The sequence below is a fragment of the Lissotriton helveticus genome, chromosome 12 (assembly GCF_964261635.1).
Source record: "Lissotriton helveticus chromosome 12, aLisHel1.1, whole genome shotgun sequence".
NCBI classification, from domain to species: domain Eukaryota; kingdom Metazoa; phylum Chordata; class Amphibia; order Caudata; family Salamandridae; genus Lissotriton; species Lissotriton helveticus.
Genome location: NC_136073.1, coordinates 153,426,340 through 153,450,813, shown reverse-complemented (window position 1 = coordinate 153,450,813; position 24,474 = coordinate 153,426,340). Strand labels below are relative to the sequence as shown.

General features: G+C 45.4%; 1 protein-coding gene across 1 annotated transcript in view; it reads left to right on the top strand.

Annotated features, from left to right (window-relative positions):
* LOC144798532 (hydroperoxide isomerase ALOXE3-like) overlaps positions 1 to 24,474 on the top strand; it is a 109,194-nt gene that overhangs the window by 42,694 nt on the left and 42,026 nt on the right. Inside the window, exons 6-8 of the mRNA XM_078669460.1 lie at positions 2,874 to 3,046; positions 6,213 to 6,356; positions 22,448 to 22,651. Of these exons, the coding sequence (XP_078525586.1) occupies positions 2,874 to 3,046; positions 6,213 to 6,356; positions 22,448 to 22,651 (521 nt within the window). The remainder of the gene's footprint in view (positions 1 to 2,873; positions 3,047 to 6,212; positions 6,357 to 22,447; positions 22,652 to 24,474) is intronic.

The following is a 24,474-nucleotide window of genomic DNA, read 5'->3' as shown; positions in this document are numbered from 1 at the left end:
CTTGAAGGCAAGCTTTTTGATTTTTTAATTTCAGCTGCATTGAAATCTATTACTGCTAATTGGAAAAATGCTTAATTACTGTCAGTGCATACGTGGGGGGCATAGATAATCTTTTCCAGAAGAGGAGTCAATTCATCCCTTACAGGTGTTATTCATAACACTTCTAATTATCATTTATTTATATCTAATCTGTTGAGTAAATAAATAATTGTTTAACTATTCTTATTCGGCACGGAATCGGATTGACAGGACGTTGAGCTGACTGTTACCTAAAAATGGGGACGACTTGCACCTAGAGACAATATCAGATGTGTGGCCTATGACAGCGTACACTCTTATCGCGAACCCCCACCTGACGCTAAAAAGAAAAAGAAAAAGAACGTTTTTCTCAGTACGGCGCTCAAGAGAAAATTGTCTGGTTTACATTTGCGTCCTGTTCAAGCTACATCATCTTTTATCTTTGCCATATCATTATAGGACACATAACCCAATAAGTATAGATTTTCTGTCCACGCATTTTTTCCATTGGAGATTATACTATCCTGCTTGCTGCTAAATCAAGTGAATCTTGCCCTGAGGAAGCCAGCTTCAGGCGAAACGCGTTGGCTGTTTCTTGGCTGTTTTAATTGGTTCTCTGATACTGAAAATTCTGGCTGTCTAATTGTACCACCGTGTAACACCGTGTCAAGTAGATTTATTAAAAAAAGACTTTTTATGCTTCAATGAAGGACATCAGCTGTATTTTGTTACATTGATACTTTTTTCCTGTACTGTTTTCTTGGTTGCCTCTCCAAGTGCTTGTTCGATATTTATTTGGTGTAAAAGTCCTTTGGCAGTGGACATAGGAGGTGGGCAGCTTGCATACAGCATATGTTTAAAAAGAATGTGTATATATAGGTAGTGCGAATATTAATCCCTTACTGCCTTTCTTTGCTGTGTTTTTTGGATTTTTTTATTCTTAATACCTCTACGTGGATCTACTCAATTAACAACTTGTAATATTTTGTTCTATTAAAGGTTTTATTTATTTTCTATTTTCCATCTTTTATTCTTTTCTTTTCTTTTCCTTTTCATTATTCTTGTCTTCCTTTTCGTTTCGTTATCCATACTAATATTATAAAGAGAGAGCCCAAACCTTTGAGGTGGGTAATTTCAGTAACCACAGCACCAATCACAACACCCAATACAGCGTTGGAAAGGGCAGTTGCAGCAGAAGGACATAGGCTATGCAGACGGCCACCATATATATATATATATTTTTTTGCAGAGTTTTATATAGTGCGAACTTGACCCGAACTGAATCAGGTATCAGAGCGCTTTACATAGCACCAGTTACATTACATGAGGACACACATTCATTTTTGTTAGGCACGGGGAGATTAAGTGATTTGCCCAGAATCACAGGATGTTTGGCGTCGTTACCAAGACTCGAACCCAGATCCCCAGGTCCGAGGTCGAGGGCCTTAGCCGTTAGGCCAACTCCTCTATACATTTAAAAGGTAAAAGAACCATGCCAGCAAAGTAGTCCCTTGTGGGCGTGTCTGCGTTGTGCTGTCGGCGTGGGCTGGGGGCGTGACTAACGCTGGGGGTGTGTGGTACGGCCATCGCATCGTGGGCTGTGGGCGTGTGCTGGGGGCGTGACAAACACTGGGGGCGTGTGTCCGCCCTTCATGCCATGTGACTCGTACATACAAGCGCCAATTACGTTGCTGCGCAGCATCAAGGGGCACGCTGGGGGCGTGAGAAACGCTGGGGGCGTGTGTCCGGCCTTCATGCCATGTGAACGCAATTGCGCCGCATAAAGGGGCACGCTGGGGGCGTGTGCTACGTTCAGCCCTTCATGCCATGTTGGTCGTACATTAATCAGAAGATTGCCTGCTGTGGCTGTGTGCTGGGGGCGTGACAAACGCGTTCACCTGGAGGCCTGGTAAGTAGCGTTACTGCAACCTCTCCTGTGCGCTGTTACTGAACTCTCTCATTCAACGAAATTAAACGCGCCTGCTGCCATCAACCAGGGCTGCAGCTGGGCCTCAAGCGGGAGAACACGCGCTTGCTGACATCAAACAGGCCTGCATCTGGGCCTCAAGCGGGGGAACACGCAAATGAGCGTGTCTGCGGAGACAATTACTGCAGCCTCTCCTACTCGCTGTCACTCAACTCTCTCATTAAACGGATTTACCCGCGGCTTATAACTCTCTCATTCAACGACATTACACGCGCCTGCTAACATCAACCAGGGCTGTAGCCGGGCTCAGGCGGCGGATCACTACACCAATTACACGCGCCTGCTAACATCAACCAGGGCTGCAGCTTGGCCTTCTCCGTCCCTATTCTAATGAAACAAAAAAATGTTGTCTACCGTGAGATTTTAAAATAAATTGCCCTTGCCAAATACACACATTACACACATTCTATTTCATACCCGGACAACGTCGGGACGGGCTGCTAGTTACAGTATATAATTATGTTCATGGTATTTAAGATTGTTTAGCCAATATTAAAATATGTAATAAATGTATGATAGTTCACTAGTTAGCAAATTAAAACATATTTGTACCTTTTTCCAATGCTCTTTTTTGTATGGTCCTGTTTATATATGATCAAAATCAATAGAATATTTGAACAGAAAAAGTGACGCACCGGCGGCGCAAGAGGCTTGTAAATAAGCTCCTCTGCATGACTTAAACTGTGCACACGGTTCTCAAAGACTTCTATAGCGCCTCCCCACCGTCATTGGTGCAGTGTACCGAACTGTTCATGCCTCAGTGCCTGAATAAGCTTGCCTGCTTATCTGCCTTGCACAGGCCCTTTTGTGACGAAAATAATGTCATCTATCTTGTATTAATATTCACGTTTTCCTTTCCGTCCATCAGAGTATGTGTGTCAGCACTGGAAGGAGGATGCCTTCTTTGGATACCAGTTCCTGAATGGAACCAACCCGCTGCTCATCCGGAAGTGTTCTGAAATCCCGGCCAACTTCCCGCTCACGGACGAGATGGTAGCAGCCATTTTGGGAGGCAACACGTGCCTCCAGAGCGAGTTACAGGTAGGGGTATTATTTATATTTCTTGCTAGATATCGGTGCTCAAGCACCACAGAGGGCAACACCACTGGGTATAAACATTTTATACTGCTCACAATCATCACATGAACACGGAACACCAGAACTCATGTAACTTTCACAAGTGCTCCCTCATAACAAATTCCATACTGCAAAATAGAGGGTTGCAATCCTCCCGTCAAATTCTTCTTCCTTGATGAGGAGTTCACATTCTGTATCTTGATGCTAATCCTGATTATTGCAAACACAGGAAATAGCACCTGTGAGCCATGGTCCCTTCGGGTCTGCTTCTTCTCATTCAGCACTGCAGTTCTGAGGAGAAAAGAAAATATGGAAGTCAGTGTAGAGAGAGAGTGTGCTCACTAGGCAGAGTTACCACACAAATCACTAACATTTTAAGCAAAAGACTCTTGAGGCAACCAACCTCTGACAGGGTTGGATTGGGAATAATAATCGGCCCGGGCATGCTAAAAAAAGTGGCCCACATTTGCATATTGTCTTTTGGGAAAACACTGCTTCGGTGATGGTTTATTAAAAAAAATAAGGAGGGGGAGGGGTTTAAAAAAACATATGAATTAGTTTACACTGGTCAAACACACTTGAAAACAAGCGAGGACACGTTTGCTCAGGCCCCCTGCCCCGGTCAATATGCATATGTTAATGGACTGGCCCAGCGAGAGAAATGGAGTGACATCGCTGCCCGTTGATAAAGGGGAGGTAATGGACGCCCATCTGCCTCCAGAAAGGCCCCTCAGGCACCCACTGGAAGCATCTAACAAGGCAAAAACCACCCAAATCGGCTCCCAGGCTGCTCAAAAAAGTAGCCCACAGCTGGAATTCGGATACCGGCTCCTCAGGCATTGCCGGAGTGCTTGCTTTACCAATCTGATGCTGATCTCTGATCTACGGAGAATGGTGTGCTGTTCCCACATCTTCTGAGTACCAAGGGTGCTGTGACCAATAACAAATGCAAAGTAAGCAGCAACAGCAGGGACTTGTCAGACCTTCAGGTGTGTGCACAGTCAAGAATATGTCTTCAGCACTCAGCTCCATTTTCTGAAAGCCCCAGCAGCAGAGTTTACATGTGTTTGGCCCTAGAATGTTCAATAAGTTGAAGGGCGCAAGGGATAATATTTCCGTCTTGTTAGGGGAGCATTCTGCTAGGTTGGGGAAGCAGTTCTCTTCACAGAGGTGTATCTGGGGAGGGCACCCCTTGCACTATTCCTCAAATGCACTGTGGTGGCCACTGTCTATGTTCGGCAGGCCATGTACAGTCTCCAAGGCCCACTGTCATGGAAACCAGCTGTATTCCTTTTCCAACGTTCTGGTGTACAGGAAACAGGATTGGGGGAAGGAGTGGGGGAGAAGGCTCCTTGTCATCCTCTAAGGGCAGAATCCATTAATCCATTAATCCATTACTCACCTTGTGAAAACCATTTTAGCAAATATACAAAGTTTGTTATCAAGTAACAGTAACTCCAACAACAGATGCAACTCGAGTGATGATGAATTATCTCGGCTGTGCACATGTTCTAGTGTTTGCATGCTTTATTACAAAATTGAAGCATGCTTTATATGCAAACATTTTCAATTGTGGAAATAAATGAAATCAACAGAAAAACAACCCCTTCTGCCTCATGCCAATGAGCATAATTTATAAGAGAAGATCAGTAGACATCTACAAGAGGAGGCCTGTAAACATTTACAAGAGGAGGCCAGTAGACATCTGCAAAAGGAAGCCTGTAGACATCTGCAAAAGGAGGCTGTTAGACATCTACAAGATGAGGCCCATGAAACATAAACAAGAGGAGGCCCATAGACATCTAGAAGAGGAGACCAGTAGGCATCTACATGAGGGGGCCAGTAGGTATCTACAAGAGGGGGCCAGAAGACGTCTATCAGAGGAGGCCAGTAGACATTTACAAGAGAAGGCCAGTAGACATCTACAAGAGGAGGTCAGTAAACATCTACAAGAGTAGGCCAGTAGACATCTACAAGATGAGGCCCATGAAACATACACAAGAGGAGGCCCATAGACATCTAGAAGAGGAGGCCAGCAGGCATCAATGAGAGGGGGCCAGTAGTCATCTACAAGAGGAGGCCAGAAGACGTCTATCAGAGGAGGCCCATACACATCTACAAGAGGTGGCCAGTAGACATTTACAAGAGGAGGCCTGTAAACATCTACAAGAGGAGGCCAGTAGACATCTACAAGATAAGGCCCATGAAACATACACAAGAGGAGGTCCATGAAACATACACAAGAGGAGGCCCATAGACATCTAGAAGAGGAGGCCAGTAGACATCTACAAGAGGAGGCCTGTGAACATCTACAAGAGGAGGCCCATGAAAAATGCACAAGAGTAGGCCCATAGACATCCAGAAGAGGAGGCCAGCAGACATATTCAAGAGGAGGCCAGTAGACATCTACAAGAGGAGGCCAGTAGACATCTTCAAGAGGAGGCCAGTAGACATCTTCAAGAGGAGGCCAGTAGACATCTTCAAGAGGAGGCCAGTACACATCTACAAGATGATGCTGGTAGACATCTGTAAGTGGAAACCAGAAGATATCTAGAAGAGAAGGTCAGTAGACATCTCGACTATAATGCAATAACTGTTGACACCATCAAAGGCTTATGCTGAGGGCTGATGGTGGACGACCCCTCAACTCTACAGGAGGGGGGCAAATGGAGAGTTGTATGCTTTCAGGGCACACCAAAGTTGTTACATAGGACCACCAGCTTTGCAGTTTGAGCAGCCTTTCAGGATCCTGGGCTCATGAACAGTTAGAGAATTGCACAAAATACTGCGAAATAGCTCGGTACAACTATAAAAGTGCAGGGTTGAACTGCATACTTCACCAGTAACTGACATGTTTCTCAGAGGTTCTTCTAACCTTCTCATTTACCTAGTAATTTAACTCTATTATTGTTCCCTTTCACCTGTTCTGTACTGTACAAAATCAGTTACCAATCTTATTGTGCGCAGTCTTGCTAGGGAGTTACACCATTAGGAAGCATTCTTAGAAGAAGTAATTATTACTCTTCACCCACCCTCCCATCTATCTGAAAACCTGATTTCCTGTCATCCTTGGCTTGTATATCATATTGCAAAAAACCATGGGTGCTGATTGGATTCTCTGCTTTCACAGAAAGGAAACATCTTTATTGCTGATTACAAGATCCTCGAGGGAATCCCTGCTAATGAGATCAATGGCCGCCAGCAGTACATCGCTGCGCCTCTATGTCTCCTATACAGGACCCCCACTGATGTGACTGTACCCATAGCTATCCAGGTATTCACATTTTCCTCTTATCTATACCAACAGATTTCTGAGCTTTATTGTTGTTGAACCCCCACTATATCCAAAGCAAGGCAATGATCGTTTGTGAAAAGAGAATATATATAGGGCTAATAAGCCACCCCATAGCGAATTCCACTGATTGTATCCCTTTTACATCACTTTAAAGCAATTTACTGCAAGTTACCTTTCACCTGCACGAAAAAAGAAACACAGGCTGATGAAAATGTTTGACAGGCAACATAAAATGTTTGTAATATGTTTGCTTTAGTATCTATCCATTAGGAACAAATATACCAATAGAACAAGTATTTCAGGTGTTCAATGCAGGAAATACATTTGCCATGCCAGTTAAGAGTCCAATAAAATGTAACACTCTGCTAATAATATGCGTTTAAATAGGCTAGCCTCCTAGAGTTGCCACTAAGTTATGCTAGAATATTTTTTTAATAAAAGGCAACTGGTTTGGGTGACTACTGATTCTCAGCAATGTCAGTGCTGGTCATTGTGATAAGAACCAGCTCACTGTCGGGGGGGACAGGTGGAAACATGTTGCCATTATTGCAGGTGGAGGGCACCGGCACTCATTTTAGGACTTCTTTTTCATTATCAACCTTGGTTGGTAGAGAAAAACGCAAAAAAGAAGAAAAGGGGGAAGAAAAAGTCAAACAGTAGCAAAGGGAGAATACAGGTGAAAAAGAAGTTGCAAAAGAAAGGCAGAGGGACATGAAGTGTCAGGTGGTGGAAGAAAGAGGCTTGAGGTGGAATTAAAATTAGGTGGTCTTGGTATTAAGGAACCCTGAAATTTGATGGCATCACTGGCGGGTTACTAAGAAAATGTTTGAGCTATGAATTTACTCCTTTTGGTTTTATAACAAATTAAGTGTTATGTACAGGTTTATGTTTAAATTCAGCAGGAAAGACATGCCATTACTGTAGAATATTCACGTACCATGTGCAGAGGCTGGGAGGCCTCTGGAGCTTGATGGGTTTCTGTAGCTCAGTAGAGGAGGATAAGACAATTGACCCTCGGAGTCAATCTAGCAGTCCTGAATTCAAGGAGATGGTTCTCTCTCCTTCAAGCAGCAATGCAGGCCTCAAGCTGCCTGGCAAACCTCTGAAAAACAAGGCAGGCCTCATGCACCAGAGCAGTCCTCTGAAGAACGAGGTAGGCCTTATGCAGCAGAGCAGTCATTTGGTAGCAGGAGTGAAGTCCTCTGAGAAACAAGGCAGACCTCAAGCAGCGGGGCAGTCCTCTGAACTAAACTGCAGTCCTTCTGTAGTCTTCTGCAGGTCCAGGATTGTACTGAAGAATTGGTCTGAGAGCCCAGTATTTATACCTGGTGCCAACTTTGAAGTGGGAGAAACTTCTAGACTTCGCTTCACTTCTGGTTCTGGAATTTTCTTTCTTCCCTGCCCTTGTTCTAGGATGTCTGGATTCACAAAAGGCTATTGTGAAGTTCTTTGTGTGTGTACCGAGGCGGTGAGTGCAACTGCAAGTGAAGTAGGTAACAGCTTCAGCCCTCCCAACAAGTCAGCATGGTCCGTCCTGCCAAAATCCAGTCCCTCATTGTGTGGCTATCTGGGAGGAATACACAAAGGCTGATTACACATACTCATGTGACTCAGGAACAGGCTGCAGGCACCAAATGGTTAGGACAGAAAAACGACATCTTTCTATAACTGGCATTTTTAGATTTCTGACTTAAGTTCTGACTTTACCATTAAAGATAGTTTTAAATTAGGATCTATTTGAATGTAAACATGACCTTTGTTACGTGTCGCCAAACAAAAGCTATCACTTATTAAAAGTAATACGGTAACCCAATGTTATTGTTAGAAATGGGGGTCTCTGGTTGGCAGAGGTAGGTACCTTTGTCCAAATAGGGACCCTTGCTTCTAGTCAGGGTAAGGGTGGTACACCTAGAAAATAAGCCCTACTCACCCCTTGGTAGCTTGGCAGGAACAGGCAGGCTTATCTCAGAGGCAGTGTGTATAGCATTTGTGAACACATACAGTAAAACAGCGAAAACACTACAAAGGGACACCTCACCAGTTTAGAAAAATAAGAAATCCTTACCTAAACCAAACAAGACGAAACAACAAAAATCCACAATACAGTAATCAAAATATGACTTTCAAAAGGTAGAAACAGTTCTGTCCATAGCAAACTATGGATGCAATACTTTCAACACAAAGTACCTTGGATGCGTCACTGTCACAAACAAAATCAGCCACAGGGTAGGTGGTGCGTCAGTTCCGTACTTCAGGGGAGGTGACGCATCGGTTCCTTACTGTGCGGGGAGGTGATGCGTCAGTTGCTTACTGTGGCCCTTGTGTTCTTCTAGACTTGGCGCCCCAGTGCGATGTGTTGCACACCGGAGGTGAGGTGTCACTTTACGAGGCATCGCGTCGTCTGGCGTCGGTTCTGGAGCTGCGCGGCAAGGCTTCAAGCCGCCCAGCGGGACTCATCACAGCTTCGACTCACCCAGCATCGGTACCAAGAGGCTTTGCATGGTTTTGTGATGCTTCACACCGGTTCTTGCAGAGAGCAGCTACACAACCCTCTTCTTAGGCCTTTTGACTGCAGGAGGCACCTCAGGCAAGGGTAGGACTCACAGATGGCAGAGTCCAGCAGCACCAGCAGAGTTGCAGGAAGTCTTTTGTGTCCCTGAGACTTCTTAATAGGAGGCAATCTCTATTTGAAGCCCATGCAGATCTTCTTCAAGCAGGGGACACAGTACACAGCAAAGTCCTTTCTCCTTTCCTTGGCAGAAACAGCCACTGCATGCCAACCCCAGACAGCAAACAGCACAGGGGCAGTATTCCGCCTCAGTTTCTCCAGCTGTTCTCCTTGGCAAAGGCCCATCTTGATTCCTGAAAATGATCTGAAAGTCTGGGATCTGGGCCCTTCTTTTTATACACAAACATCATTTGTTCTCTGAAGGCAAAGAGTGTCTGTATCCAGACAAAACCAGTTCTGTGGGACACTTTGCAAGTGCAGAACAATCTCCATTGTCAGTGTGAGCCCTGGCCCCAGACACACCACAAGGGGGCGGAGCCATCATTTTGGAAGGCAGGCACAGCCCTATTCAGGTGCAGGTGCTACTCCTCCCACTACTCCAAATGCAGACCAGAGCTCTTCAGCCCAGCCCTGACTCATCATGCTCTCTGGAGCCACTGTCCCTCTCCAGCCCCTGTCATCCAAAGCCAGACGTAAAATACACAACCTAGCAGAGGCATACTGGATGGCTAAACAAGAAAATACCTACTTTCTAACATGGTATTTTCAAATTCAGAATGTAAAATTCACACTCACTAAAAGATGCATTGTAACATTCTGAGTTCAAACTTTATTTTCCTACCTTGTTCCTTGGGGTAGTTATGCTTATAAGATGTTATAAACAAACTCCCCATTCTTTCCTATGGGAGCAGGTAGCCTCGCAATCGTAAAAAAAATGGAATTGGCAGTATTTTACTATCAGGACATGCCACACACATCAGGGCATGTCCTACCATTCACATACAATGCACCCTGGCCACAGGGGTACCTTGGGCCTACAATAGGGGTGACTAACATGTAATAAAAGGGAAGGTTAGGGACTGGCACGTGTGTGCACTCGCAAAGTTGACATGGCAGTCCCAGACAGCACACAGGCTCTGCAATAGGAGGCCAGTGTTACATTTACAGACTGCTTATGTGGGTGGCACAATCCAGTGCTGCAGCCCACTAGCAGCTTTGACTTACAGGACCTGGCACAATCAGGGCACTTTACTAGGGACTGACAAGTAAATCAAACATGGCAATCATGTAAACTCCAATCCATAACACAATTTACAACAAGAGTACGTGCACTTTACCACTGATTAGCAGTGAGAAAGTGCGCAGAGACACAAAGCCAGCAGAAAGAGTCAAAACCGTCAGGTCAGAAAGCAAAAAGTCAGGGGAAACACGTCAAAAGATTCCAAGTCTAACAGTTATCCTATGGAAGAGGTAGGCCTTGCAGTAAATTTAAACAAATTGTGAAGTTTTTCACTATCAAGACATGTAAGACTTAAAAGTATATGTCCAATATTTTAAATACACTGCACCCTGCCCCTGGGGTTGTCCAGGGCCTACACTCAGTGTGACTAACTTATATGTAAGGCTCCCTGTTTCCCGTTTTTACTGATTTTTACAGATAAATCCAGACAAAATGCATTCATTATCTTGTTTGCAACCAGAAATTGGGTTGCTTTTTAAGTAATTCTAAATACTGTCTGCCATGACTGCCAGGCCAATAAATGTGTGGATTGATAGATAAGGGGATTAAAAAATAAAGGAATTTTATTAAAGAGGCTTTAACAGCAGTAGACATGCACAAGGTTGATATTGAAATGTGCATATTTTAATATAGGTGCACTGATTTATCTTCCGCAGGTGTTTCCAACATTGGAACCTGGCAGACATTCAAGCATGAGTGCATTTTTATTGGTTAAATAAATCTGGAAATATACTAATTTTCCACAAAAACCAAAAGAAATACGGATACAGATAAAATTAGCAAAAAATAAATATGGATAAATTCAGACGGAAATAGCAAAACAATAAATACCATAAAACCGGGAGCCCTACTTATGTCTATTAAAAGGGAAGGGTTAGACCTGGCAAAAATGTTGTTTTGCCAGGTCGAATTTGCAGTTTTAAACTGCACATCCATGCTGCAATGGTAGGCCTAAGGCATTTTTAAAAAGGGCTAATAAAGTGAGTAGTACAAAATGTGCTGCAGACCTGCAGGCCGTAGGCCCTACTGCAATAAGTGCTGCAGGCCCTAGGCATATGTAGAACCACTTTACTAGGTCCTAAAATTGAGTCCTAAAATCCAACAAAAACGGGTTCAGGAAACAAGAGTGATGAATGCAAAAAGCTGTCTCTCTCCGCAAAGTCATTCCCCAAGTCCTACACCTAGTAATCAGCCGCGGTTGCTGCAGGTATGAGCGGTGGGGCCAGGTGAGGGGGGGATTTCTAGGGATGACCACGAGGGAGGGAAAATTAATTATTTATTATTTTTTTCCCTCATGGTCGTCTCTTGAAATACCCCCTCACCTGGCCCCACCGCTCTTACCTGCAGCGGCCGCGGCTGCTAGTAATAATGAATGTGTTACAGATGTGTTCTATTTCATACAATTTACTGATACAACATAGTGTATCTTTTCTTCTTTTAGTGGTAACACCTAGCTAATTAAAATATGATGATTTGTAAAATACGATAATGTGCTAGCAACTGTAATACATGTGACTATTCTCATTACTGGATTAGACAGGAAAATATGATTTCCTCTTTGGCAATAGGAAGTTAAGGATATGCACATTTTTCTTAGCATCACCACAGGTTTTGTTGTCCGGATTATTGTAGCGGTTAAAAATACCATTCGGTAGAATAGTCACCTCCTGAACCTTAGTATTCGCTCTCTATTGACCACGACTCTGAGGTATTGCTACCCACTCCATTACCCCATCTCCCATAAGTACTGGACTGATTATGCTCCCGATTCATGCCCTTAACAGGCCTAAATTTTTTGTGCAAGCACATTTGGATCTGGTTCAGAAAGAAGAGATAATGGTGTAGCATTCGGTTATATGACGGATCCATGCGTGCAATTATATTGCATGCCTTAACAACACAGTCTTAATTACAACTGCTTCCTTGCCATGCATGCCTTTTCCACACAAGGCTCTGCAAGAAATTTGGTTGTAAAGGCATGATTGGTAAAGGCATATGCATGGTATAGATTACATCCCATCCCCCCGCCCTCAGCCCTAAAACGTGGCCCCCAGCCCTGCAAACGACCCCACCATGGCCTAAAAACTATCCCGATTCCCCCCGCCCTGAGCTTTAAAACAAGCCCCAGCCATAAATACTGTCCAACTCGAGCCCTAAAACCTGTCCCCAGCCATAAAAGCGACCCGACCTCCCTCCCACCCTGAGCCCTTAAAAACTGGTACCAAGCCCTAAAAACTACCCTGAACCCTGTGTCCTGAGCCCCCAAACCCATTCACCAGCCCTACTTGCCAAGCTGCATGCCGATCCTTCCTGTCCTGACTTCTATTCTCCCCACCAATCCGCTCTGAATGTAGATAGCTGACTGCCTTTAGCATGTATACGTGTGGTAAAGCATGCGTGGTAACGGCACGCGTGTTAACGCTTGTAGGGAAAACAAACGCGTGGTTACACATGTGTTGTAAATGCTGTTTCCTATAGATTTCAATCAGAGTGGTTATGAATCCCAAATTTGTGGAACAGATGGGAAAGTAGGGCTTTCTGTGTGTGACATTTTGGGAAATAGCATGCAGATTTTGTTTTATGGCACCATACTCCACTTGGCCTTGTGAACACTGGACCTTTTTCCCCACTTTTAAAATCTGGCAAATTTGACCTGACCACATTTTCAGGAAAATGCTAACTTTATCGCACGCAGTAATTGCAAGGTGCAATACACATTGCACTACACCTATTTGCTCAAAGTTTTGCAATTTAACAGACTCCTTGTAAAGCCCTTGTCTTTAACAATGTAGTGTCTTTTCAATATTGACTTGTAGCAATCCTATTTGGAAGAGACCCATAAAGTTTATGTCACAGCTCTGTGGGAACACCTGGAACAATTTTAAATGTAGTTCTTCTTCCACCAGGCCAAAAATAGCACACAAGGTCTACCTTGCACAATTATTTTATCAATAACGTTTATAAAGTTAATGACCACACTGTTTCTGCCTGAAATGTTGTAATAATGTTTTACAAAGAATTCCATAACATACAGGTAGTCAAAAGAGATTTCAAAGAGTGAACGTCTTGTGTGTCTCAGTTCCCTATTTAACCTCTTGTTTGCCGAGAGACATTATTCATCTCTTTGGTAAGCAATAAATCCAACACCTCTTTACTTTATCTGCATTTACTTAGTTACACCATCACCTAGCCTAAAGTATTGTAAGTATAATTTAGGTTTAGAATTATTGTAATTCATTTGAAACCAAATGCAATTAAAATGTTTAAGGATTATGGTCAGGGTTAGTGTGAGAACAACACTCCCTATTAAGGTAATTGTATGTTATATAACAATATTATGCCATTTATAGTGAAGGCAGGTACTACAATTATTGAATATGATTCGAAACATGTTCTAAATGAAATATCAGAGTAGCATCAGTACAATAGTTAGGCTAAGGTGTACAAATATTTGTATTTTATCATTTAAGATTGCAGAGTGAGAATTAATATAAAACAAACAATTTATCTGACTTGAATTAATTAGTTGTTGTTGGAACTGGCCCTTTCTGCAGGGTTATGCCCAACTTTTTGCCTTCCTCCTCCTATTTTTCTGACCCTCTTTTTATTGGCTTTAGAAATCCAGGCCCTTTACCACTGCTAACATGTGATAAAGTGCATATGCTCTGTACTCTAAACATGGTAACAGTGGCTTATCCATAATTGGCATATTTAATTTACTTGTAAGTACCTTGGACAGTGCACTATATGTGCCATGGGCATGTAAATTAAATGGTTGTAGTGGGTCTGCAGCACAGATGTGCCACCCTTTCAGTAGCCCTTTGAAAATTACTCAGGCCTGCCATTGCAGAGCCTGCGTGTGCAGTTTCGAACTGCTATTTCGACCTGGCAAGCTAACCTACATGCCAGGCCCAAACCTTCACTTTCATTACATGTAAGTCAAATTTGAGCTTGGTGTCTTAGACTCACAATTTGAAAACACTTCTTTTAGTAAAGTTGGTTTAAAAATGGCAGGTCTGAAAATGCCACTTTTAGAAAGTTAATAAGTAAAAGGGAACCCAAGAGTTGATAGGGACCAAGGATAGTAAGTATTTTCAGGAACAAATAACCCTACAGGCAATCAATTGATAACAATGCTCTGAAGGCCAGAATAATGTTCAGGAGTAAAATCGGATATGTAGTACACTTTTTTTGATAATCAAGTTTATTGGATTTTCTAGAGAACAAAAATACATTGATAGCAAATCAGGCACATTATTTAGATACAGTACAATCGAGAGAAGACGACAGAGACTCATAGGGCATTTGTGGAATAAGTACAACACTTGCTTATAAATATTCATGTACACGACACACTCGAATCCCTCAAGCGGGCAGTAAGTTGAACCACTTGCCCCATGTTTTGCCAAAGAGTTCAGGGCAGCCCCAGGCCTCGAAGAGGGGCTCCTCCTGAGTTCCACACCAATCCACTCCTTGTCTCCATTTCCGCATAGTAGGTGGCTTGGTTTGGGACCAGAGCGACGCTATATCGCGCTTTGCCACCGCCACTGCCGTTCCCAAGAAGCGCTTATCGGCCCGGGATCCATCAAGGCCATCGAACACCCCCAGGATCAGGTGTAGCTGGTTGTGGGGAACCTCCCACCCTAGGGTTTGTGTAAGCCCATGTTCCACCTCCGCCCATAACTGCGTGAGGATGGGACATTGCTACACTATGTGGTAAAAATCTGCCAGAGCGTGGCTGCAGCGCATGCAGGATGGTTAGGACCCCATGCGGGTGCTGTACAAGCATGCTGGGGTGAGGTATGCCGAGTGGAGATAGTAGAGTTCGACTAGACGCAACTTGGAGGAGGTCGTCAAGGTCTTGGGGGCCATAAGGGCGTCCCTCCAATCCGCATCCTCCGGGGGACCCTGCCATCCTTCCCAGCGGGCACGAAGCAGGTCTAGGTATGCAGGGCCATTGTTAACTAAGGAGCGATAAATCCTCAACACTCCCCCTCTGCCCATGTTCCCCATCATCACTTGGGCCTCCAGGGGGCTAAATTCCAGGAAGGAGGTGGGGGATGGAATGTGGGCTTGGAGGGCATGCCTTAGCTGTAAGTATTTGTAAAATTGGGAGGAGTGGAGGGAGTGACAATGTTGTAAGTCTGCAAATGATATGATATGGTCCCCACCCAGACGTTTCCCAATAGCAAGATCCCCGATGTGGTCCCAACGACAGAAATCCTGGAGAGACGAGACTCTTCCAGCCAAGCCCCACTCCACAGAGGCGTCTGTCTGGTGAGTTTCTGGTCCCAATTTACATGGCGTAAGGCAGCCCGCCAGGCCATAAACACAGTTCTGGTGACGGGGGAAGAGCCTGTGGCACGGGGCTCCTACACAGATAGGCTTGGATCTGTGCAAAGTCTATTGACCTGAGTTCAACTGGTACGCCGGGTCGGACCAGCCGCCCGCGAACCAGTTGTGGATCACGATGAGCCTCGTGGCCAGGTAGGAGAGGGGAATATTGGTCACCCCCATGCCCCCGTCATAGGGGGGTATGCAGCAGTAGGCTAGGGACATTCGCGGTCTCCCTCCTCCCCACAAAAATCAGGTGAGGACACCATTCAGTTCCCGAAACCAGCTGCCTGGGAGATGAGTGGTAATATTTTGTAAGATGTATAGGAAGCGGGGGAGGACCATCATTTTAAAAAGGGCCCTCCTGCCAAGGGTGCTGAGAGGGAGGGATTGCCATTTCCTGAGGTCCCCCTTGGCCCTGGTGACCAGGAGCGTGATGTTCAGGGCTCACTCGAGGTCCGGGAGGAGGGCAACTCGCACTCCCAAGTACTTGAATGATTGCCTACGCAGGGGAATGGTTGTTTGCCAGTCGGCAGAGCGGGCGTCCAAACATCGTGGGCCGGAGCTCTCTGGGTCTGCCAGGAAAAGGAGGACGTCATCAGTGTACAGGGGAATCTTGTTGATCTGGTTTGGATCCGAAGCCCAACCGCAGATGAGGGGATCTTGGCGGATGAGGGAGGCCAGGGGTTCCATTGCTGATGCAAATAGAAGCGGCAAGAGCGGGCAGCCCTGGCGAGTGCCCTTCTGGATTGGGAATGTCTCTGAGAGCACGCCGTTAATGAGGAGCCTTGCCTTGGGAGTAGAGTAGAGGGCCCGGATGAGGTGTCGGAAGGGGAGGCTGGAACCCACCCTCTCCAACACATCCTCAAGGTAGCCCCAATCTACTGTATCAAATGCTTTTTCAAAATCTATGAAAAGCAAGGCAAGATATGAGGTGAGGTGATGGCGATGTGCAAGGGTAAGATGGAGGCGGCGTATGCAATGCTGGGTACCCCCAGCAGGCATGAAGCAGCATTGATCTTGGTGAACCAGCTCTTGCAAATGGGGGAGGAGACGTTGGGCCACCACAGTGGCGAAGATTCTGACCTCTGTATTGATAAGGGAGATGGAGCGGTAATCCGCACAGACAAGGGAGGGCGGCTGTGTCTTCAGGAGGACTACGATAGTGGCCACATCAGTCTCCGGCGGAAAGGACACTTTATCCACTACGTGTGTAAACAAGTCTGCTACGTGTGGGACCAGTGTGTCCCGGTAGGGCGCGTAATACTCTAGGGGATAACCGTCAGGCTCGGTCATTTTGTTGGAGTGCAACAGTAAAATAGCCCCGTGTATCTCTTCCGGGGTAAAAGAGAGATCCAGAGTCTCCGAGTCCGTCTGGGAACAGCAGGGAGCCGAGTCCTGGTCTAGGCCAATAAAGCCGACAGGAAGGTCCGAGGGGGATGGGCCACGTAGTAGCCCGCGAACGTTTGGGCGACGGCTTGGAAGGTGGCGTGGTGAACCCTGGTCTCGCCCCGAATCTCGGGACTGATGAGATTGGCTTTGGGATAAGACACTAGCTTATGGAGTAGTTTGCCATGTTTATCGCTCCAACCATACAGGCGTGCCACAGAGGAGCGCCAAAGCATTTTAGTGGACTCCAGTGAGATGTGGCACATCTCTTTTTGGATCAGTGTAAGCTGTCGAGCGGAGTCGTCGCTATCATTGGTAGCCTGGGCACCTTCCAGCTGTGCCGCCAGGGCCTTCAACTGCACAAGTCAGGCGGACTGTTCTGTGCGTTTCGCGTGGACCAGACCTCTAGCCACCCCTCATATCACAGCCTTGCCGGCCTCCCATAGTGTTCCTGGTGAGGAGACTGAACCGATATTAGTTAGGAAGTAAAGCCTTAATTCCTGCCCAAGGATTTCAACAAAGTCTGCATCCTGCAGGAACCAGGTATTCATCCGCCATGCCGTACGGGTGCCGTTAGGGGAGTTCCTGAGACGGAGGGAGATGGGAGAGTGATCTGAGATGCCCCTAGGTAGGACTGTGGCCTCGGACATCAATTGACAATCTATGGCAGGTAGCAGGAACAGGTCGATACGAGAGTGGGTGCGGTGGGCCGCCGAAGTGTGGGTGTACTGTTCCTTGTGGGGATTCCACACCCTCCAGGCATCGCAGAAACCCAAAGCAAAGGACCAGTCAGATAGGCATTTTGCGAGGCAAGGCAGGAAACCGATGGAACACCTGTCGTGTTACGCGAGGGTTGCAGAACTGCGTTGAAGTCGGCCCCAACAACCGTGAGGCCCTGTGGAAAGGAGAAGAGTACAAGCGATGTAGCACACTTTTAATCAAACATATATATGTGTGGAAGATTAACCTCACTTGGGTAATCCTCAACGGGGGTTAAAAATATGGGGGAAAACAGGCATCAGACATAGCTAGGCAGTTCGGGCTGAACTGTTCTCATGAGGCACGGGGTCAAACTGATTTGCATATGGCCATGTCTGAACTGGGGTGGTGGAGTGAGCTAAAGAATGATGATGGATTAAACCTAGATCAGTTGACTGGTGGTGAGTGCTTGCAATGTTCAACACTCCGTCTATCATCCCCTTTGGTAAAGCTAATTTATGCCCATTGTTATTCTGGAAGAGAATTAGGTCCACTTCAGAACTGCTCCTCTGTGCTAACGCTCTCATGGAAGTTAGTCACTTGGACAAGTTTAATAAAATAGGCTGGTTAAGAAATTTAAAGAGACTACTGTCCATCATTGGGTTGCAGGGAAATTGGGATAACACTGACTCTTCATCTCTCCCTTCTAAGGATCTTGTGAATTCACAGTACTGGGATTGGGTAGTACAAGTCGAACTAAGTAATACCTCTTGGTGGAGGTTAACAACAGAGGTTATGGATTTTTTAAACTGGACAGTTCTCTGGTGGGTTACCTAGATTTGATACCAAATGACAGAAAACTATATGTCCAGTTTAGTTCTGGTACACTCCCTCTGAATCTATTCATAAGTACATGGCACCGCAATCCAGCAGTCACCTGGTTCTATTTTAGTTGCAATACACCATTGAATCTGTCACCCATTTCATTAAGGACGTTGAATATTTTTTGAATCACAGTTTAGATATCCAACTTCAATTATCTGTGGATCTGGTTATTTTAGGCTCTCAAGAAAGCCTGGTCAGACATGGGAAGGAGGCCGAAGAAGGGTTTATTTTTATTTGTATGTCCATCTTCCGACTTTGTATAACGACCCAATGGCTCGATGTTGAACCACCAACTTTTTTTAACTGGCAATCTAGATTATTATTATTTTTTTTTTCCATTTTTTTTTAAAACTTTTATTGAGCAGCAAAAATTATATTTACAAACACGGGCCTACAACCCCACGGGCCGGCCGCTAATACGCAAGGCATAGTGCGATACATGAGAATCAGTGGCCGAAAACCCAGCGGTCAGGCAAGGACAGGATGCAAAATGCCGCACACAGTGTAGAAGCAGGATAGAAAACTTTTCTTATTTTAGAGAAAAACAAAAGGAAACAAACACAAAAACAAAGGCGAATAGCGTCATGGACAGAGTCAGCCCCTGAGGGGGGGAAAAGCTCACTGATGAGAAACACAAAATTGCAATCAATGGATCAAGTCAGGGCGGGGGGAAACAGATGGGAGGTCAGGCAAGCCATAGAAATAAAAAAAAATCGAACATATGGGAGTGCCAATTCAAGGGGACAAGAGGACATCAGGGGTCTCCACCAGTGGAGGTGTACAGATGTTCCAGCGATAGGTGTTCCACTGACACCAGATCTTCGTCCATGCCCTTGGTCTGCCCCTGGCTGAGTATACCGTCTTTTCCCTAAACATAGACCAATCCATATTTTCTTCCCACACGGACACGGTGGGGGGTCTTTGCGAGCCCCAAAGTTGCGCTATATCTCGTTTTGCAATCATATACCCCAGGGTCGCCCATCTCGTCTGGGCCACTGTGTAATCGTTAGGTTCCCACACGTTCAGCAAACACCTCCGGGCCTCAGGCATCAGGGCAATCCCAGTAACACCAGCCATCACCGCAAGCACTCTAGTCCAATAGTCAGCCACCTCCGAACACTCCCAAATGATATGGAGAAACGTAGCACTCATCCCGCACCCACGCTTGCACAGCCCATCCGGGGAAAAACCCATTGCAACCAAACGGGGACCAGTAACGTTCACCCGGTGTAATATCTTAAGCTAGACGAGTCGGAGACGGGCGGGAATGGCGACCTCTTTCGGAGAGGACAGTGCCGATTGCCAGTCTTCGTCATCCAATTCCAGCCCGTCTCCGGCCCACAGTTCTCTAAGCCGGCCGAGCAGATCCGTTCGACTGTTGATCAATTTCTTATAGATCAAAGAGATCGTACTATCAGGTAGATGACCGTCAAGTATACGGTCTTCAAGGGGAGAGGATTCAGGGACGGCGGTACCGGAAACCAGAACCGAAGTCAGAGCATGACGGACCTGCAAGTATCTAAAAAACTCTCTCTCACTCAGTTCATACTCATTCTGAAGTGTCTCAAAGGACTTCACCGCCCCTTTCACCCAAAGGTCACCCACTCTACCGATACCAATCATGTCCCACCTTTCAAACCCCTTCGTCTTCCAGAGACATCCCAACCGTTCAGACGCATAAAGTGGAGTCGCCAGCGTAACTCGATCATCCCAGCCCATACTCACATTCGCAGCCCACCACACACTCACAGCAATCCTTGTTGGTCCCGTAAGGTGAAGCCTAGATGCCCTGGAATAAAGCACTCTATTGAAGTCTCCACCCAGCAACTGGTATTTGTCCATCTCAAAAGCCGGATTCGGGCCGGGGGAGTACACAGAATGGTTGATAGCGGACAACTGGGAGGCCCAATAATATCTTCTGATGTCCGGGAGTGCCATGCCCCCATCGTACCAAGGGATGGTAAGTTTCGCAAGGACAATGCGTGGACGCCCGTCCCAAATCAACTGTCTCTGCAAACCCTCTACCTCCCGGAAATAACTAGTAGGGATGTCATCAAAGGAGTTCTGGAGTGCATAAAGAAATCGGGGTAAAGACATCATCTTGAAGAGGGCGGCCCTGCCAAGCGGCGACAAAGGTAATTTACGCCACCGGGCCACGTCCAGCCTCAATCTACGAAGTGGGGGAAGAAGATTGCGTTCGAAGCGGACCGACGAGTCCAATGTAATAAAAATCCCCAAGTATTTAAAGCCCGATTGAGTAACCTGGATGGGAAACCTACGTGGTAGCGGAGGCAAGCCGCCAGAAATAACATACACACAGGATTTTGCCCAGTTTATAACCAAGCCAGAGTTCTTGCCAAACGAGGTAAGGACGTCAAAGAGGACATTGCAATCTAGATTATTGTCCATATATCAACTTGAGACTGCGGTTTATAAATCTAGGGGCATAAGAAAGAAAATGGTGGGTCTGAAATTGTGGGCACCTGTAGCTAACTGGATATGATTTCACGTTGTATTGTCATGATGTCATTATTTTGTAATTCTATAAGATCTGTGTATGTTGATGCCAAAAAGCTGGATGGTGTATTATGATTGCCCGTTTATTCTTTGTATTCTGTCTGTCTGCTGATAAAAATTTCAATTACACAAAATAAAATAAAAAAAATGAATCTGTCACCCAGATATTGTGTGCCTGACCAGCTTAAGCACTCCCAAGAGCGAAATGGTTAAAACCTATATGTAAGGAGATAGGAATTCGCAATCACGAAGAAGATCTGCGAATCTTAAGATCAGATGCTAGACCCCTGTTTTTTTGCTCTGTTGCCAAGTTCCTGGGCCATATGTGGGAATTAGGAAAAACGTGAAAAAGTATTGGTGTTAATTTTATTATATGAATATTAAGTGTATAATTCAGCATTTTATTATTTCAGATGGTTTATCTTACCACGTTTTACTTATTTAAGCATCTTCAGTACCTTAAGACAGGTTTTTAGAAAGCTGTGTATTTATAGAATTCATAATTAGGTTATGAATAGTTGCATATTAAAATATATATGTGGTTGTATTTAATCATTTGCTCAAAGAAGATAAGAAAATGTTTATGGCATGAATGGCGAAATAAAGTTATATGACTGAGAAAGCTACTGTATTTAAAAGCACCCTTTTAACTTGACAAGTATTTCATGATATATTGAAAGGATTTTTGTTGTTTTGCTTTTGTTTTATCCTGATTAATATTTACTATTTTTGTAAACTTGCGTGGAATCTATTTGTAGTGTTTTCACTGTGTTACTGTTTGACAGTGTTGCACAAATACTTTACACATTGCTCCTTAAGTAAAGCCTGACTGCTCTGCGCCAACCTACCAGAGGGTGAGCACATGTTAATTTAGGTTGTGTATCAGACTTAGCCTTGTCAAGGGGGTGTTCCGCCTGGCTGAAATACTTACTCTAGCCAAACAGAAACCCATTTTCTAAGAGATATAATTAGTGATTAGCTTTCGGTTTGTATTAGGATTACAATAAGAATTTTTTTTAACATTTATAAAAAAAAGTGTTCATTTTAATTTTTGAATTTTCTGCTCACTTTCTATGAGCTAATTGTTGTAATCTGAGTTCATGAAATTTCCTGAATTAATTTCTCACAAATATTTTTTTCTCTGTTTTTTTTAAATAAAATGTGCTCTTTTTTTCTTTGGTTTGAACTGCTATTTTCAATTTTATTGTTATTCCAAGTATGTAATATTTGCATATTTCTTAGGTGAGTGTATTCAATTTCCTTGATGCATGCCCCATTTCAACAATCATTTTAACCACCTACCACTCCCTAATACGTGCGTTGTCTTAAAAAAAGAAAAACAAATATAAAACGATTAATTTAAATCAATATAGTTATCCATGTCTTGTCTTCCTCTTGCGGGATTGCAAGCCCAGAAGTTCTGGTTACCATTTAGTCCTCAGCAGTCCTGTACTGGTTCCATGTGTGCCTGAAACCTCTTTGTCTCATATTTATTAGATCAGCCAAATTCCAGGGCCAGACAGCCCAATTTTCTTGCCCACTGACTCTGAGTGGGATTGGACCCTGGCCAAGATCTGGGTGCGCAATGCCGACTTCCATGTTCACCAGATTGTCTCTCACCTACTCCGGGCTCACCTCTGCAGTGAAGTGTTCTGCATAGCCACTATTCGACACCTTCCTATGTGTCATCCAGTCTACAAGGTAAGACAAGAAGTCAAATTGCATGGTCATTGAAAATGATGCTGAAGATTAGACTTAGGTATTTGTTCCTACCAAAGCAACACAAGAGCTGTGAGGTAAAATCCATTGATGCCACCTCTGAGGAAGGTATGATTCTTCTTCACCTGCACACCAGGAGCAAGTTTTCCATAGCTCAAACTATCAATATTGCCAGAAGCCTTGGTATGACCAACCTACAGGAATTACATTTGGAAGTTATAATACACTGATACCTGACTATACTTTTAGTGCTGTTGAGCCTGTAATCATAACAAGCTTCTGCACTGGATTTGGGTGCATGTCCATGAGAAAATGCAGAATGAGAAGTGATTATTGTTCTTACATGAGGATTCTTGGAAGGCATAACAGAGGCAAGCCCAGAACACCCTGATGCTTGCTTGGAAAATATGTCTATCAGTCCAGTTAGCGAGATCTAGTTGCTGGATCAGAGAGTCTGTCTAGGGCAGTGTCTATTGATCATATGACAGACATCAGACGAGCCAGCTACATAGTAAACTCTTTGCCCTAAAGTGAGGTTCACACAGGATGTTTGTTAGGGAGCCACAAATATGTCCTTGATACGCTGTCAAAGACGTCAAAGTGTCTGAACAGACCAAAGTCTAGGCAAACTGATTTGAGATTTCAGTCTGATATAGGCTTTCTGCAGATCTAACGTTGTAAATGCTGGAAGCCCAGAATATGCAATACGTGTGTAATTAAGTTTCAACCTGCTAGGGGGCGTGGCCAAGCTGAGCTGCAAAATGGCCACTCACTAAGTTGGCTCTGCCGGCCGAACCCGTAAATTCGACATTTATCCTGTCGCTCCCAGGCAGCAACAATGGCAGCTGCCTGCACATATGCCAGGCAACCTGTAACTCGACCTTCCTGAGTCTGGGGTGCTGCGGATTACTATACTAGCTCGCACGGAACATTGCGGCCCGGTACAGCCTTGTGCACATGCTACCAGAAGAAGCCCGGGACTGGCGTGGGTGGCGCTGCTGCCGATCCTGCGCCTCCATCGCTCTGACTGCTGGGGATATGCCTGCGCTGAGGATTGGGGAGACGAGCACCTGTAGAGCTGGTGGGCTGGCCGCCGTACTCTGTGCCAACGAGAGAAGGGAGATAGTGTTGGCTGAGCTGGTGAGTTGGGGACAGGGGGCCGGGCTGAGGTGGGGGCGTGGGGCACTGGGGGTCCTGTCGTAGGCCTCTGCATGTAAGTGGGGGACTGTGGGGCCGCTGCTGCTCTGGCTTGGGGCGTCTCCGGGTCAGCTTGGGCTCTGCTGCGCACGGCGCTGGCTGGCTGGGCTCTTGTGCTTACCGTCACCTGAAGGCACATATAGAGCAGTGGGAGACGCGGCGGGCCAGAAGTTCTGTGCCCCGAGGCTCGCCTGATACGAAGCGTGACTACAACTGCTTGGCACTCGCAAGAGGGCTGATTAACATAAGACACCAGCAGCACAAACACCACATTGCAAGCAGAGAACGGGCAATAAGGGTGTACATTAAAGCGACCAGGACCAGAGGCCAGCACATCCAGGGGCCAATTTGTAGAAATCACACACCACTGGTGACTGAGGCATTGGAGATGTGGCCCTTCTAGAAAATCACAAGGCAAAACACGCAGAGTGAGAGAGGCACAGCACACCTGACCAGCAAGCGTGGCAAATAGGAGTGCCACGAATTCAGCGCTTTGCGTCATTGCCATTAGGGAAGGTTTCTGTTGTGGCGATGGGCTACTCGCGGCTGCCGATCGGCGGCCGGCTCCTTATTGGGCTAAGGAATGGGGAAACCAATGTAAAGCAGCC